Consider the following 12,469-nt stretch of genomic DNA (forward strand, 5'->3'; position numbering starts at 1 on the left):
GTTAATGTCTGACCTCCAATTAAAATTTCAAAACAATGTGCAGTTGTTTACTGGAACATCCGTGAACCTGTGTAAAATAAGACTAATCCCATGGTTAGGCAAAGAAGACACTGGATTAACCTTTATCTCGCAGACATTGGTGAGTCCATGCAGAAGCATAGATGCACTCTGTGTTAACAGGGCATGTGGTCAGAATTAAGTCTGATTTCTTTTGAGGATGAACATGTCTAGAGATTTCAAAAATCACCCCAACTCCATGTAGCAGACTATCATCAACCTGTATGAAGGCTGAGGGGTCTCCCGGCTAAATGAACTGCTGATTAAGGAGTTATGAAATGGGAACAGGGGGCTTGGCAAGGATAGCCCTCTGGTATCTAATTTTGAGGAGAGAATTTTTTCCACAAAAGGGATCTGTCAAAGGAACACAAACCTAAATTTAAAATAGTATAGTGGGCCCTCGATATGGAGTTGGATTTAGGACTTTGCATGGATACCAAATCCATGGAAGCTCAAGGCACATAAAATATAATCGCATAGTAAAATGGAGTCTCCTATATAAAATAGTAAAATCATAGTTTGCTGTGTTGTATTTTTGTTTTGATTGTTTTTTGGAATATATATATATATATAAGCTGTGGGCATATAGGTGGCTGGTGTAAGTCTCTATATGGAGCTGTATGGTATATTAAATCTGAGCGTTTTTGCTAGCAGAAAACAAGGCATAGGCACTAGGAAGTTTTTCCAGCCCCAAAAGGTAGTAAGCAATGGTGTTGTTTGGACCAGACCATGCCATGAAAACCCAATCAGGGATAAGACACTCACCCACACAGCAGCTAACCTTATAACCATAAAATCATAGAATCGTGGAGTTGGATGAGACCAGAAGGGCCATCAAGTCCAACCCCCTGCCATGCAGGAAATCACAATCAAAGCATGCCCAACAATATGCAAAGGAATCTTGTAGCACCCTGAGACCACTAAAGAAAAGAGATTAGCAGCATGAACCTCCATGGCCTTGAGCCCAATTCATCATATGTATGATAGATCCTGTTACAATAGGCTTTCCAAGCCAGGCAGCAGTTGAATGGCAAGCCCATCAGCAGGCATTCTTACTTAAAATTTAACAATCTAGACAAGGTAAGAGGTAATTGTGATTTTTGTGGCAGACCCCTCAGGGCTCTGTAGGATGTCTGAATGGGATTTGAAGCAACCCCTTAGTAGAGAAACCTGATTATATTGTTTTAAAACACTCATGGAGGAAGGGGAGTTTCTCCCCCCATGGAGAGGAGTCTGTCTGTTTGTTTTTGATAAGAATTTTTCTTAACCCCCTGTATTAGTGAGAACCATCTCATGGAAGAAACTGTGTTGTTATTGTTGTTGTTTTTTTTTTTTTTTAGTTTCTTCCCTTTAACAGACATCTCTCCAAGAAAGAAGGGAAGGCAAGGGGAGCCACATCTTTTGAGGCTAGCTGACTGAAGTTCACTGTGTTTTATAACAGGAACATAATCCTTTTGCCACTAAAATGGAGTTTGGTTGGTCACCTTAATCCAATATATCTATCACCTCATATGAGATGTTTTTACCAAAGATCCTCAGTGCATGTAAGCATTAGAGGTCTGCTGAGTGACCAGAGACCTTCTCCTTGCTTGAGTCACCCTGTTTATTAGCATTTAAATGAATCTGTATTGTTAAAGCTTATGCTCTTAATGAGAAGTGCTATGGCTGATAACAGTTTGTACAAAGGAGGTAGAACCATGTGCTCATCCTATGTCTTTGGCTGTTCCACCTAAGGCAAAAAGGCTCTGGACCTAATGGAGACAGTGATGGAGGCCCATGAGGAGGCAAGAAAAGTCATCATGTGGCTTTTATGGCTAGCTCCTCCCTTGAAGAATTAGTTTCCAGGCATCTACTCTGGCCTGGAAAAAGGAGAGGGAGGTGAGCAGAAACAGCACAACTCAAACTTCATGTGCTAACATTAATAAAATGAACACCAGAAAGGTTAACCAGTATCTCTTGTAAATCTGAGCCCACAGCCCTGTTGATGTGGGGGCTCTCCCCTCCTTTATTTGCCCCATCAAGGGAGGCTGCCTGGGCAGTGGCTTATTCCAAGCACTGAGGAAACTGCTCTTAAGTTAGCAGTGACTGAAGACCATTGCTAATCATGGGTAGATAGCTGCCTATGGCCTGTAGTGTAGCCCTGATACTCACAGGGCATTTTGTTTTATGTTTAAAACAGCCCCAACTTCAAGCTGGGGTTTACAGCTTAGCCCTTTTAATTTCAGACAGGCTTTATAGTAACCTGGCTGCATGATAGAAGCTAGCTTGGTCCTCAGCTCCCTCCCACTTGCATAGGTAGCTGGAAAGGGCAGAGGGACTGCTGTGAGACATGGCTCTACATTTACCTGAGGTAAGTCTGTGTCCTGAGAAAGGATAATCTCTGATGGAAAGGAGAGGCCAAGCGCTCAAGGTTTTCTCTCAAGAGTGCCACAGTTTGGGGCAGCCAAACACAATTGGGGGTGAAGGGAACTCTCCACCCATGATATCCACAAATGGTTTACCCCTTTTTGTTGTTGTAATTTTTGGGGAGGGAACACAGGAGGATTTGTATCTATGTGGTCTCTCAAAGAATCCTTGGGTTGGAAGAGATCCCAAGGGCCATCCAGTCCAACCCCATTCTGCCATGCAGGAACTCTCAATCAAAGCATTCCCGATAGATGGCCCTCCAGCCTCTGTTTAGAAGTGGGTGGCAGAGGCCATGCTCTCTCTGGGGTGGACATGAAGCCATTTTGTGCTTTTTTGTGGGATGCTCTGTGGCAGCCAAAAAAGACCATTTTAGAGTTGGAAGCTTCAGCTCCTGCTGGGCCAAGTCCAGCTTCCTTTACAGCCATGTGTCTGTGCAACACAGAGGAGGAATCCTCTGCCTCCTTACACACCATCTCATTATAAGAATTCAAAAGGAATGTGCAGGAGCCCTGGCAACACCACCATGTGTTTCCCAGTCTGCAAAAGGATCCCCCACACCTGTTAGGGTCCTGGGTGCCATTGGGGCCAGAGATGGGAAGGAAGGGGGAGACCAAGGGTTAATGCCCCCATCTGCCCTTCTGGCAGAGTCCCAAACCTTATGCTAGGCATAGTGCCTGCAATGGCCATGGCAGAGGCCTCATGGCAATGCCTGCCCTGAGCGAGGGCATTAGATCTGGCAAAGGTTCTTTGGTGGCTAGAGAGAGAGGGCCCCTGATACTCACCGTTCTCCTGTGACTTCTGGCTGGCTTGCCTCTCTGACCTTGGCCATTTTGGGCTGGGCAGAGGTGATGCAGAGAAATCCTTTGCCATGGCTTTTGGCTGGCCTGTCCTCTGAACTCTGGCCCCAAATGGGCTGAGCAGGGAAGTTTCCATGACTTCTGGCCAGTTTCCTCACTGATCCCTGGCCTTAAACAGGCTGGGCAGAGGTGATGTGGAGAAACAGAGACCTGGAGGGGATACCCCTCATCATCTCTTCCCACGGCTCCCATGTGCTGCAATGCTGTTTGCAGAAATCTCCTGTGCTCCCACCATGAAAGGGGGCAGCTTTGGAGGAGAGGGAGAGTCATTGGCAAAGCCAAGACCTTTCTCCAATCCTGGGAGCCCTTGCCATTTTAAGTCTTCTTCATGCTTCCAAGGCTGTAGTAAAGAAGCTGCAGAGCAACAGCAAACACATCCCAATGGGTCTCCCTCTGAAGCCAGCTACCTCTGTTGAGCTGGCAGACCCTGAGCTAGGGAAGCCTGGGTTAAGGATGGCCCTTCACCCATGCTCTCAGGGTCCTCTGCCATAGCCACCACCAAGGAAGGGGGGAAAGGCAGGAGAGAGGAGAAGAAGGGAAGGCCAAGAAAACTCTCAAACCGCTTTCGTAGAAAGGAAAAACTTTGCTGGCTCGAAGAGAACATCCTGCTAGGAGCTTAGGCAGGAACAAGACTGAGGCTCAGGGGGGCTAGCTCCTCCCTATATAGGGGCCGGTCTTTTGTTTATTGTCCCTGCCTACAGGAGCAAATAGGAGGAGCTAAACCCAGATTGCAGGAGGACAGGACCCTCTCTGCTGGGAAATAACCAGTGCAAACATAGTGGCAACCACTGTGTTGGCTGAACCAGTTTTAAGATTCGATTCCAAATAAGTGGGAATGGGCCCAATTGATTCACAGTTCACACATGAACTGGTTGAGATGCCAATTTTCATCAGAACTTCTAAGTTTTGCCTGCTAATTTCACTACATTAAGCTGCAGTAGGAAAAGACAAGAGCAAGCCATCTTCATGTATTTGAGTACTTTATGGCACATATTCTACTAGTATTTTTGGTGGAGGGGTTTGGAAGGAAGTAACAAAATCTGTTTGATCAGAGACCAGAGTGGTGAAAAGGAGGGGGAGGGGGAAAGAAAAGAACAATTGTAAACCATGAGCAGCTATAATTCTGAGCTACCTCCATGAGACATCTGAAAACCTCTCAACCTGTAAACTTTATGGGAGGATCAGAAAGATTTTCATATCAATAGCTTATTTCAAAATAATTTTGGGTACACAGAATTCTTCCAAGTAGTAACACAGATGCACAAACATTTACTTTTCAATCCATCATTCTTTCTTGCCTGTCCCACCTGCCTGAGATGTCTTCATCTGACTCATGCACTCTGGATATATATAAGCTTGTACCAATAAATTTATTGATTATTAGAACTGTGTGCTTACCACACTCCCCTCCCACAAATGTGCCAAAATGTGAATTAAGTCATGTATTTGTGAAACTAAGGTTGCGTATCTTTCCTTCCCTGGTTGTACACATTTTGAATTCTGTTTAAACATGCATTGTCAATTCATACATTGTTCCACTTGTCTGTAATGTTCAAGCGACCTCTCTCAGTGGCAATAAATGTTGGGTGCTGCAGAGAATTACCACTTTGATATTTAATATTTCTTCTTTCAGATCAATGTACTTTTTTCCTCATATAAACCTGTAGCAAATCTAAATATTATATCCATGATGTCTTGATGCTGATTTTCAGAATTAATGCATAAAAACAATTATAAACCCATATTTGTACTACTGAAACTACACAGAGTCTTTGGGTGCATCAACACTATAGAAGTATTGCAGTTTGACACCACTTAGACTGCCATGACAGAATCCTGGGATTTGTAGTTTTGTGAGCCGAGTTTTTAGCAGAGAAGGTTGTTAAAACTACAAATTGCAGGATTCCATCGGATGGAGCTACAGTACTTAAAATGGCATCACACTCAATTATTTCTACAATGAAGATGCACCCTGCGTTATGGTTTCTGATGGCTACACATGGCCAAAACAAAAATGATATAGAGGCAGTTTTATAAAGAATGTAAGTGCAAGGGAGTCCTAGTAGTAGTAGGACAGCAGCCAGTCGACAGGAGAGGTTTGATCCATTTCCTACCAATGTTATCAAAAGTACCAAACTGAAATTGCTATTTACGTAAGAAGGAAACCTCTTTTTCCAAAATAGCTTGAAGGAAGAACCATATAGAGGAAGAAAGATTAAACTTTCCCACTCCACCTCTTTCGCTCCCCTTCCCCTTGGACCCCTGCCTCTGTTATTTACATTTTAAAAAAATATGGATTGCATTAATGCTATTGACATCAAGACTAGTTTTGCTTTCAATTCCTGTGCAAATGCAAACACAAGCAGCCCATTGTCCAAGATAAATGGCAAGTCTGTTCAGGCCATACATGTTTATTAAAAATACCCATGAGAGAGTTAAGAAACAAAAGAAACAAAATCAGGATTCAAGCAGGACATTTGCAAAAGTAAGAGATATTTACAAGCCACATATACAGATCAAACAGAGGGTCACATATGAGTTGTTTTCTTATTGAATTAGAAAAATGACTGAATTTCTGTTATCTGCTGCTACTCAGATCTGGCGGAGGGATGACATGCTGAATCCTGTCATGAGAGATTTGTTCCTCTTCAGAGGCAGCAAGCCGATGGCGTGCTTTTATCAGCCAGTCCCAGAGCAGACCCAGTCCACACAGAAACATGATGCCGGGGATTAGTAGGAAAATCCGATAAAGAAATAATGGACCTGACATTGAAAAAACACAAGGAAAGGTTTATAATGTGTAAACCACAATGTCATAAACTAGCTGGGTGTGATTATGGTGAAAGGTTGGAAGCCACTGCATTAGTCTCACTGAGCCTAATTGCCACTGCTCCTCACCTGGAACTGTTTCACTCATGCATCTGAAGAAGTAGACCAAGTCTATGAAAGCTTATGCTACAACTTCTTTGATATAGGCGCAGTACATACGGGCCCTTTGCGACACCCTCATCACATGCTAGGGTTGCCTGGGTGCGGAGCGCCCACACACCCCACAACCGTAGCACCTGATGAGGACGTAACAATGGCAGCGCTCTGTATACATGGCACCACCATTGTTACATATGCGCCGCACAGTACTTACGTGATGAGTGTGCCAGTGGCGCACTTGTTACACTGCCGCAGCTTGAGAAGAACCAACTTTTTGTGGGTCCTTTTTCTGCCGGTTTGGCAGCTGCAGCTTCCCTCCAGCGGAAAAACAGGCACCTTTTTGGGTGGCCTGTACTGCGCCATAGTTTGTCTTAAAGGTGCTACAAGGTATCTTTGCATACTGTTTCACTCACTGAGAGTAAGAGTGTATCTACACTGTAGAAATAATGCAGTTTGATACCACTTGAATTGCCATGGCTCCATCCTAGAAAATCCCGAGAGCTATAGTTTTGTGAGGCACCAGCATTCTTTGGCAGAGAAGACTAAAGACCCTGTAAAACTACAAATCCCAGGATTTCATGGGATGTAGCTACAGCACTTCAATGTTGTTTTTACTATTAGAATTTAAGTGAGCTCACAGCTGTTTACTGGTTGTGCCAACCTTATTTTCCGACAAATTTAGGTGCAGGAGATAATTTTGCTATTACTATTGTTAAACAATTGGAATTGAATCCTTACTGACTGCTAATCACCTGGAGAAAATTCCTCCCACCCCTGTCCTAATCCATGAACCTGCTATCACTTTTTTCAGGAGTCAAAGAAATAATAACACCCCTTATATCCACTAAAAACTCACCCACAGCTGTCATCAAGACCCGACCATCACAGGTTCTGTTGAGGCCTGAGAGGACCTTGTACTCCCCTTCCAGCTCCTTGCTCATGTGTATGACAATGAGACCCATGCTGTGTAGGATGAGATGGTCTTTCAGGTCCATGTTGAAATAGTAAGAGCGTCCTTTGTTGGCGATCAGTACCCATTCACAGCGGGATGAGGAGGTATTCACTCGGCACAGGATGGAGAAACCCTTCGAACGAGGTACAGGGATGAAGGCTTTGGCGTCACGGGGGATATAGCGGTGGATGGTAGGGCACATGCCAGGTCCTGATGAAAAGAAATTGGGTGGATGACTGTTACCAATCGACATGCTTGGTCTTCTCCATCCAAAATTGTTGGGAATCTCTTTTAACTGAACAGACCATAAATTGCTATTGATACATTCATTTAAAACATAATTACACTGAATTTGATGCTTCACTGCCTTTGCTCTGACCAACACCAGATGATGATATTATTGTTGTTGTTATTACTGGATTACATCTAGTGTATTTGTTTCTCCCAAACTTGTGACTCATACACACAGTGCACATTAAAATGCAATTAAATTAATAACAGTATTAAAACAATTTAAACCTACATTTAAAATTATAAAATTGCAGTTAACAAGATGAAAAGTATTAAAACCAGTTCAATTTAAAACAATGCAGCACTCTTAGCCCTTTTAAAAAAATGCTTTTAAAGCCTTTTGGAATAAAAAGGATTTTGTCTATTGACATAAGGACAGCAGAGAAGATGTCATTCTGGCCTCCCTTGGGAGATCCAGAGACAAGGAGCAGCCACCAAGAAGGCCCTCTCTTGCATCCCCACCAACTGTGCTTGTGGACTCAAAGAAGGGCCTCTCCTGATGGTCTCAGAGCCTGAATTTATTTGGGGAGATATGAGCAGATTGTAAGCAACAGTCTTACAACAGTTCTACACAGTGCTCAGCCTTATCCTTGTGGTGATCAAGGGATGGGGTCCTTCTTGAGAACTCTGGAGTAGCTAATAAGAGTGCCTCCTTCCACACAGCCTTATGCTATGAAGCTAAAACATGTCCTGGATTCTCTGCCATCACTCTCACCATGGTTGCCTGATGAGAAAATAATCAGGTCTACCAGATTATTTCCAGTCTGGATTATTTCCATACTGGAAGTGAATGGGTGTATCTGTCCTTAGGTAATATTTGTCAAATCTGTTTTCTGGGCATAACTCCAGATTCATAGAAAGCAGCAATTTCAGGCTGGCCTCAGTACAATGTTAGAAGTGACAGAAGAAGTGAAACTTTTTATCTGTTCAGGACTGGTCATACAATCAGGAAGGGGGTAGTCAGCTCTGGTAGAAGACTTTTGATTATCTTGCAAGGGCATCAAATTGTTGCCAAGAATAGGGGCGGGGGCAGTTTATGGTTCACCCTGCCTCATGTACAGTCACTCTTCATATCCACGGACTTTTTATTTATGGATTCAAGCATCCATGGCTTAAAAATATGTAAACGATATATAAATTCTAAAAACCAAATCCTGATTTCCCATTTTATATAAGGGATACCATTTTACTAGGCCATAGTGTTTAATGGGACTTGAGCACCCACGGATTTTGGTATCCATAGGGGGTCCTGGAACTAAATTCTAGGGGATACCAAGAGCCCACTGCAAAAGTCATGATGTTGGATAGTATCCGCCTTGGGTTTATTAGGGGGAGAGGAGGCAGCATTTGCTGTTCTGTTGCAGGCAGCAAAATGTCTTATGCTGTCTCTGTCTGTCACCCATTACTCAGTCATGATGATAGTGAAAGATTGGAGCTCAAGATGGTACAGGAGCTGCTGTTCTCCAGACAACATAGTATTTTGCTTGGCCCTGTGAAAACTTTTATAGGCCTGAGCTAAGCTAGGGGCTGTCACATCTCATGGCCTTGCCCTGAGTCTCCAGTTGTCATGGGATAAGCTCCATGACAAGAAATGAGGGTGTAGATTCTCCAGTTCTGATGGGATATGCTCCAGGCAAGAGGAAAGCACTGTGCCTGTGAGCAAATCTCTAGTTCAGCTAGCAAAGCACTGGCTTGCTACAATTTGCAAATCTTCATGGATTTATTAATGCAATTTATAAAGACTCTTCAGGCAGTCTTTATATTTTGTTAGATCTTTACCACACCTTGCTGTTATGCGAGATTATGCAGTTCAAAAACGGCTTCTTCTGTACTCACTACGATAGCTGATTGTTGATGCTGTGTATCACAGCCTTGCCATATTTGCACTGTAACAGTGTGCTTTGCACAGTTTTTTCATCTGCATTAATGTCATTATCACTACCCCATTTGCTCCACCAGAGATGGCACAGGAAGAGAAATAAGCCAGTTTTAGCTTGGAAACATCAGGACTTGGGGCAATCCTGAATTGGCAATCCTTACTACAGTCATTGTCTTACAAGTGGATTTGGGTTTTGAAACATGGAAATGTTCTCGACGTTTGGAGGCAGTATACCTTAGAAAACTGGAGGACAGCTGCTTGTGAATAGATTGGGATAAACATGATGGTGAATGAGATGGTGCCTAGATTTAATGTTACCAGACTCTTGGATTCTTAACAGAAGTCATGTTTGCTCCAGCAGATGGGAGGGCTTTGTGTTTATTTTGGAACAACATTTGATGATGCTATTTAATATCTTTGGGGAAATATTCAGATATTCATTTGTTCTGAATCGGAAATATTGTGAATTGGAGACAAGATAGAGCCCAATCCTTTTTAAAAAATTGATGTTCTGCTCAAATTCTATTTACTTGGGTTTGATTATCTCCAGAAATATATCTCATTAAATTATTAAAATATTAAATATGAATATTTTGGAACAACAAAGTATGAGGCAGGCCCAGTGAAAAATAAGGCTTCCTGGAAGGAGGACTGTCACAGGCCCTAAGATTTCAGGGCCTGTAATCTTCAAAACAATCTTCAGTGTGATGGACAACCCCTTGTGATACTACTGTATAATATTTCATATGTATCTCTCCCTACAGATTGAGGTGAGGAACAACAGATTAAAATACAAGAACAGATGGACATATAACACCAGTTAAAAACACATAAGCATCAACCAAAATTGCACAGAGTGCAACATTCCAATAAAAATCAATAATTCCAAAATACCAAGTCTAACAAATGAGGAAAAGATACACATGCACACACACCTCTTTTTCACCACTGAGCTCTTGTCCAGAGACTCCTCCTTGCCCTTAGGATGGGAGAAGAGGGCCCAAGACCTGAGACCTGGCACTCTCCTTACAACTTATGGTAACCATATGAATGTAACAGAATTTTCTTAGACAAGGAATCCTGAAAGGTGGTTTTGCCAGTTCCTTATTCTGAAATATTGTCTACAAGCAGTGGGATTTCCCATCCAAGTACAGTGGGCCATTGGTATCTGCTGGAGTTTGGTTCCAGGACCCACCAGTGAATACCAAAATCTATTGATGCTCAAGTCCCATTATATACAATGGCATAGTAAAAAGGTGTTCCTTAAGTAAAATGGCCAAATCCAGGTTTGCTCTTTGGATTTGTATATTTTTGAATATTTTCAAGCCATGGATGCTTGAACCCATGGATGAAGTATCTATGGCTATGGAGGGCTGACCTATATTAATCAGGGATGACCCTGCTTGGCTTCCAAGGTCAGATGAGATCTGGTGCCTTGAGGGTATCGAGGCCTCTCTGGCAACCCTGGGTACCATGGATAATATTAGAACCATAGAGTTGGAAGAGAAGACAATGACTATCCAGTAAAACCCCCAGCCATGCAAGTACACACAATCAAAGCAGACAGATGACCATCCAGTCTCTGTTTAAAGACCTCCAAAGAAGGAGACTCCACCACTCTCTAAAAAAGTATGTTCCACTGTCAAACAGCCCTTACTGTCAGGAAGTTCCTCCTAATGTTGAGGTGGAATCTCTTTTCCTGTAGCCTTGCATCAATTGTTCCAGTTCCTATTCTCTGGAGCTGCAGAAAACAAGTTTGCTCCATGCTGAATATGACAACCCTTCAGGGCTATCATATCCCCTCTTAACTATCTTGTCTCCAGGCTGAACATACTCAGCTCCCTAAATCGCTACTCGTAGGGCATGGTTTCCAGATTAAGCACAGCCTTACAGCCCACTCTCCAGGCCAGGCCCTGATGGGTTGCCCTCTTACCTGCTCCCTCTTCACTCAGGGGCCCAGCTCCGACCTCTGTGATCCATCCCCCCAAAAGACCCCCCCAAATTAGGATGATGGCAGAGGAGCTCCCCCATAGTCTCCTCCCTTCTTGCAGTGGTGAAACACAGGACCACATTTCACCCACCATCCTGGCAGTTTCCCAGCGATGGGGAGTTGAGGCTCCCAGACTGATGTCACAATGGAAGCCTGGCAGGGATGGAGGACAGAGCAACTGCCATCACCACAGGAGACTTCTTGTCTGTGTTTCTGTGTATGATGCCATTTATTCATTTACTTTATACACAGCATGACCAGGCATCTTCCTTTTCCAGGACATGCCCCTACATTTCAACCTTAATTCTAGGAGGATTTCCAAAATGTCCTCCGTCTTGACCCTGACTAAAAAGCATGCATTTATATTCTATATTAGTGTTTTTTTGCTTTTACTTTCTGTCCAGGAGGAATTACCAAATGTCCTCCATTTTGAGCCTGACTAAGAAGCATGACTTTATATCCACATGAGTGTCTCTAGCTTTTATTTTCTGTCCAGGGGGAATTCCAAAATGTCCTCCATTTTGAGCCTGACTAAGACTGCATCTGCATTGCCAATCTATTCTGGTTTGACACTGCATTAATTACCATGGCTCAGTGCTATGGAATTCTGGGAATTGTCATTTGTTGTGGCACCAGACCTCTCTTGACAGGGAAGCTTAATGTCTCACAAAACTATGGATCCCAGAATTCCATAGCATGAAGCCATGGTATTTTAAAATGGTGCCAAACTGCTTTATTTCTGCAACATGACAGCAGTCAGGTTCAACTAAAGCCAGGACAGAGGTGAAAGTTACTTTTGCCTGACAAATACACACGAAGCTATTTCAACAGCAACATAGCTACAAGCCATGAAGAAGACTGAGAACTTTGCCAGCCATAAATAAATAACCATTGGACCTGGTTTACACAATACCTATTTATTTCATTTCATTTTTATGCTGCCTATGTCCGAGACTAGGACTTACAGGCTGCAGTTTCCCCCTTCCAGAAGATAAGAGTGATCCAGGCCATGTCTGCTATTAAAGGCAGCATATGGATAGTCACTTTTATTATACATAGGAGTTTATCACACGTGAGGAATTTCTCTTAATTTCAAATGAAAAGAAAGT

The 12,469-nt window shown here is 43.1% G+C and overlaps 1 protein-coding gene across 3 annotated transcripts; it reads right to left on the minus strand.

Annotated features, from left to right (window-relative positions):
* Positions 1–5,726: 5,726 nt before the first annotated feature.
* Positions 5,727–11,512, minus strand: LOC149321066 (uncharacterized). 3 transcript variants are annotated; one of them, XM_089490649.1, is made up of 3 exons: positions 11,452–11,512; positions 7,105–7,410; positions 5,727–6,083 (listed from the first exon to the last, which is right to left on the minus strand). In XM_089490649.1, the coding sequence occupies exons 2-3, from the start codon at positions 7,400–7,402 to the stop codon at positions 5,899–5,901; spliced, it is 483 nt and encodes a 160-aa protein (XP_089346775.1). In that variant the 5' UTR covers positions 7,403–7,410; positions 11,452–11,512; the 3' UTR covers positions 5,727–5,898. The 3 variants fall into 3 exon arrangements, with proteins under 3 accessions (XP_089346775.1, XP_089346706.1, XP_089346841.1); XM_089490580.1 differs by having other exon boundaries at positions 11,304–11,461; XM_089490715.1 differs by lacking the exon at positions 11,452–11,512 and adding an exon at positions 10,306–10,393.
* Positions 11,513–12,469: the final 957 nt, after the last annotated feature.

Source organism: Sceloporus occidentalis, unplaced genomic scaffold, assembly GCF_023333645.1.
Source record: "Sceloporus occidentalis isolate IW3139 unplaced genomic scaffold, rSceOcc1.0.p SCAF_1, whole genome shotgun sequence".
Taxonomy (NCBI): Eukaryota; Metazoa; Chordata; class Lepidosauria; order Squamata; family Phrynosomatidae; genus Sceloporus; species Sceloporus occidentalis.

Coding starts and splice junctions, on each gene's coding strand:
- LOC149321066 (XM_089490580.1), bottom strand. CDS start 11,454: ATGGTGGGTGAAATGTGGTCCTGTGTTTCACCACTGCAAGAAGGGAGG. Junction 7,411..11,303: donor CCTGAGTGAAGAGGGAGCAG/GTAAGAGGGCAA, acceptor TCTTTTCATCAG/GACCTGGCATGTGCCCTACC. Junction 6,084..7,104: donor GGTCTTGATGACAGCTGTGG/GTGAGTTTTTAG, acceptor TTTCAATGTCAG/GTCCATTATTTCTTTATCGG.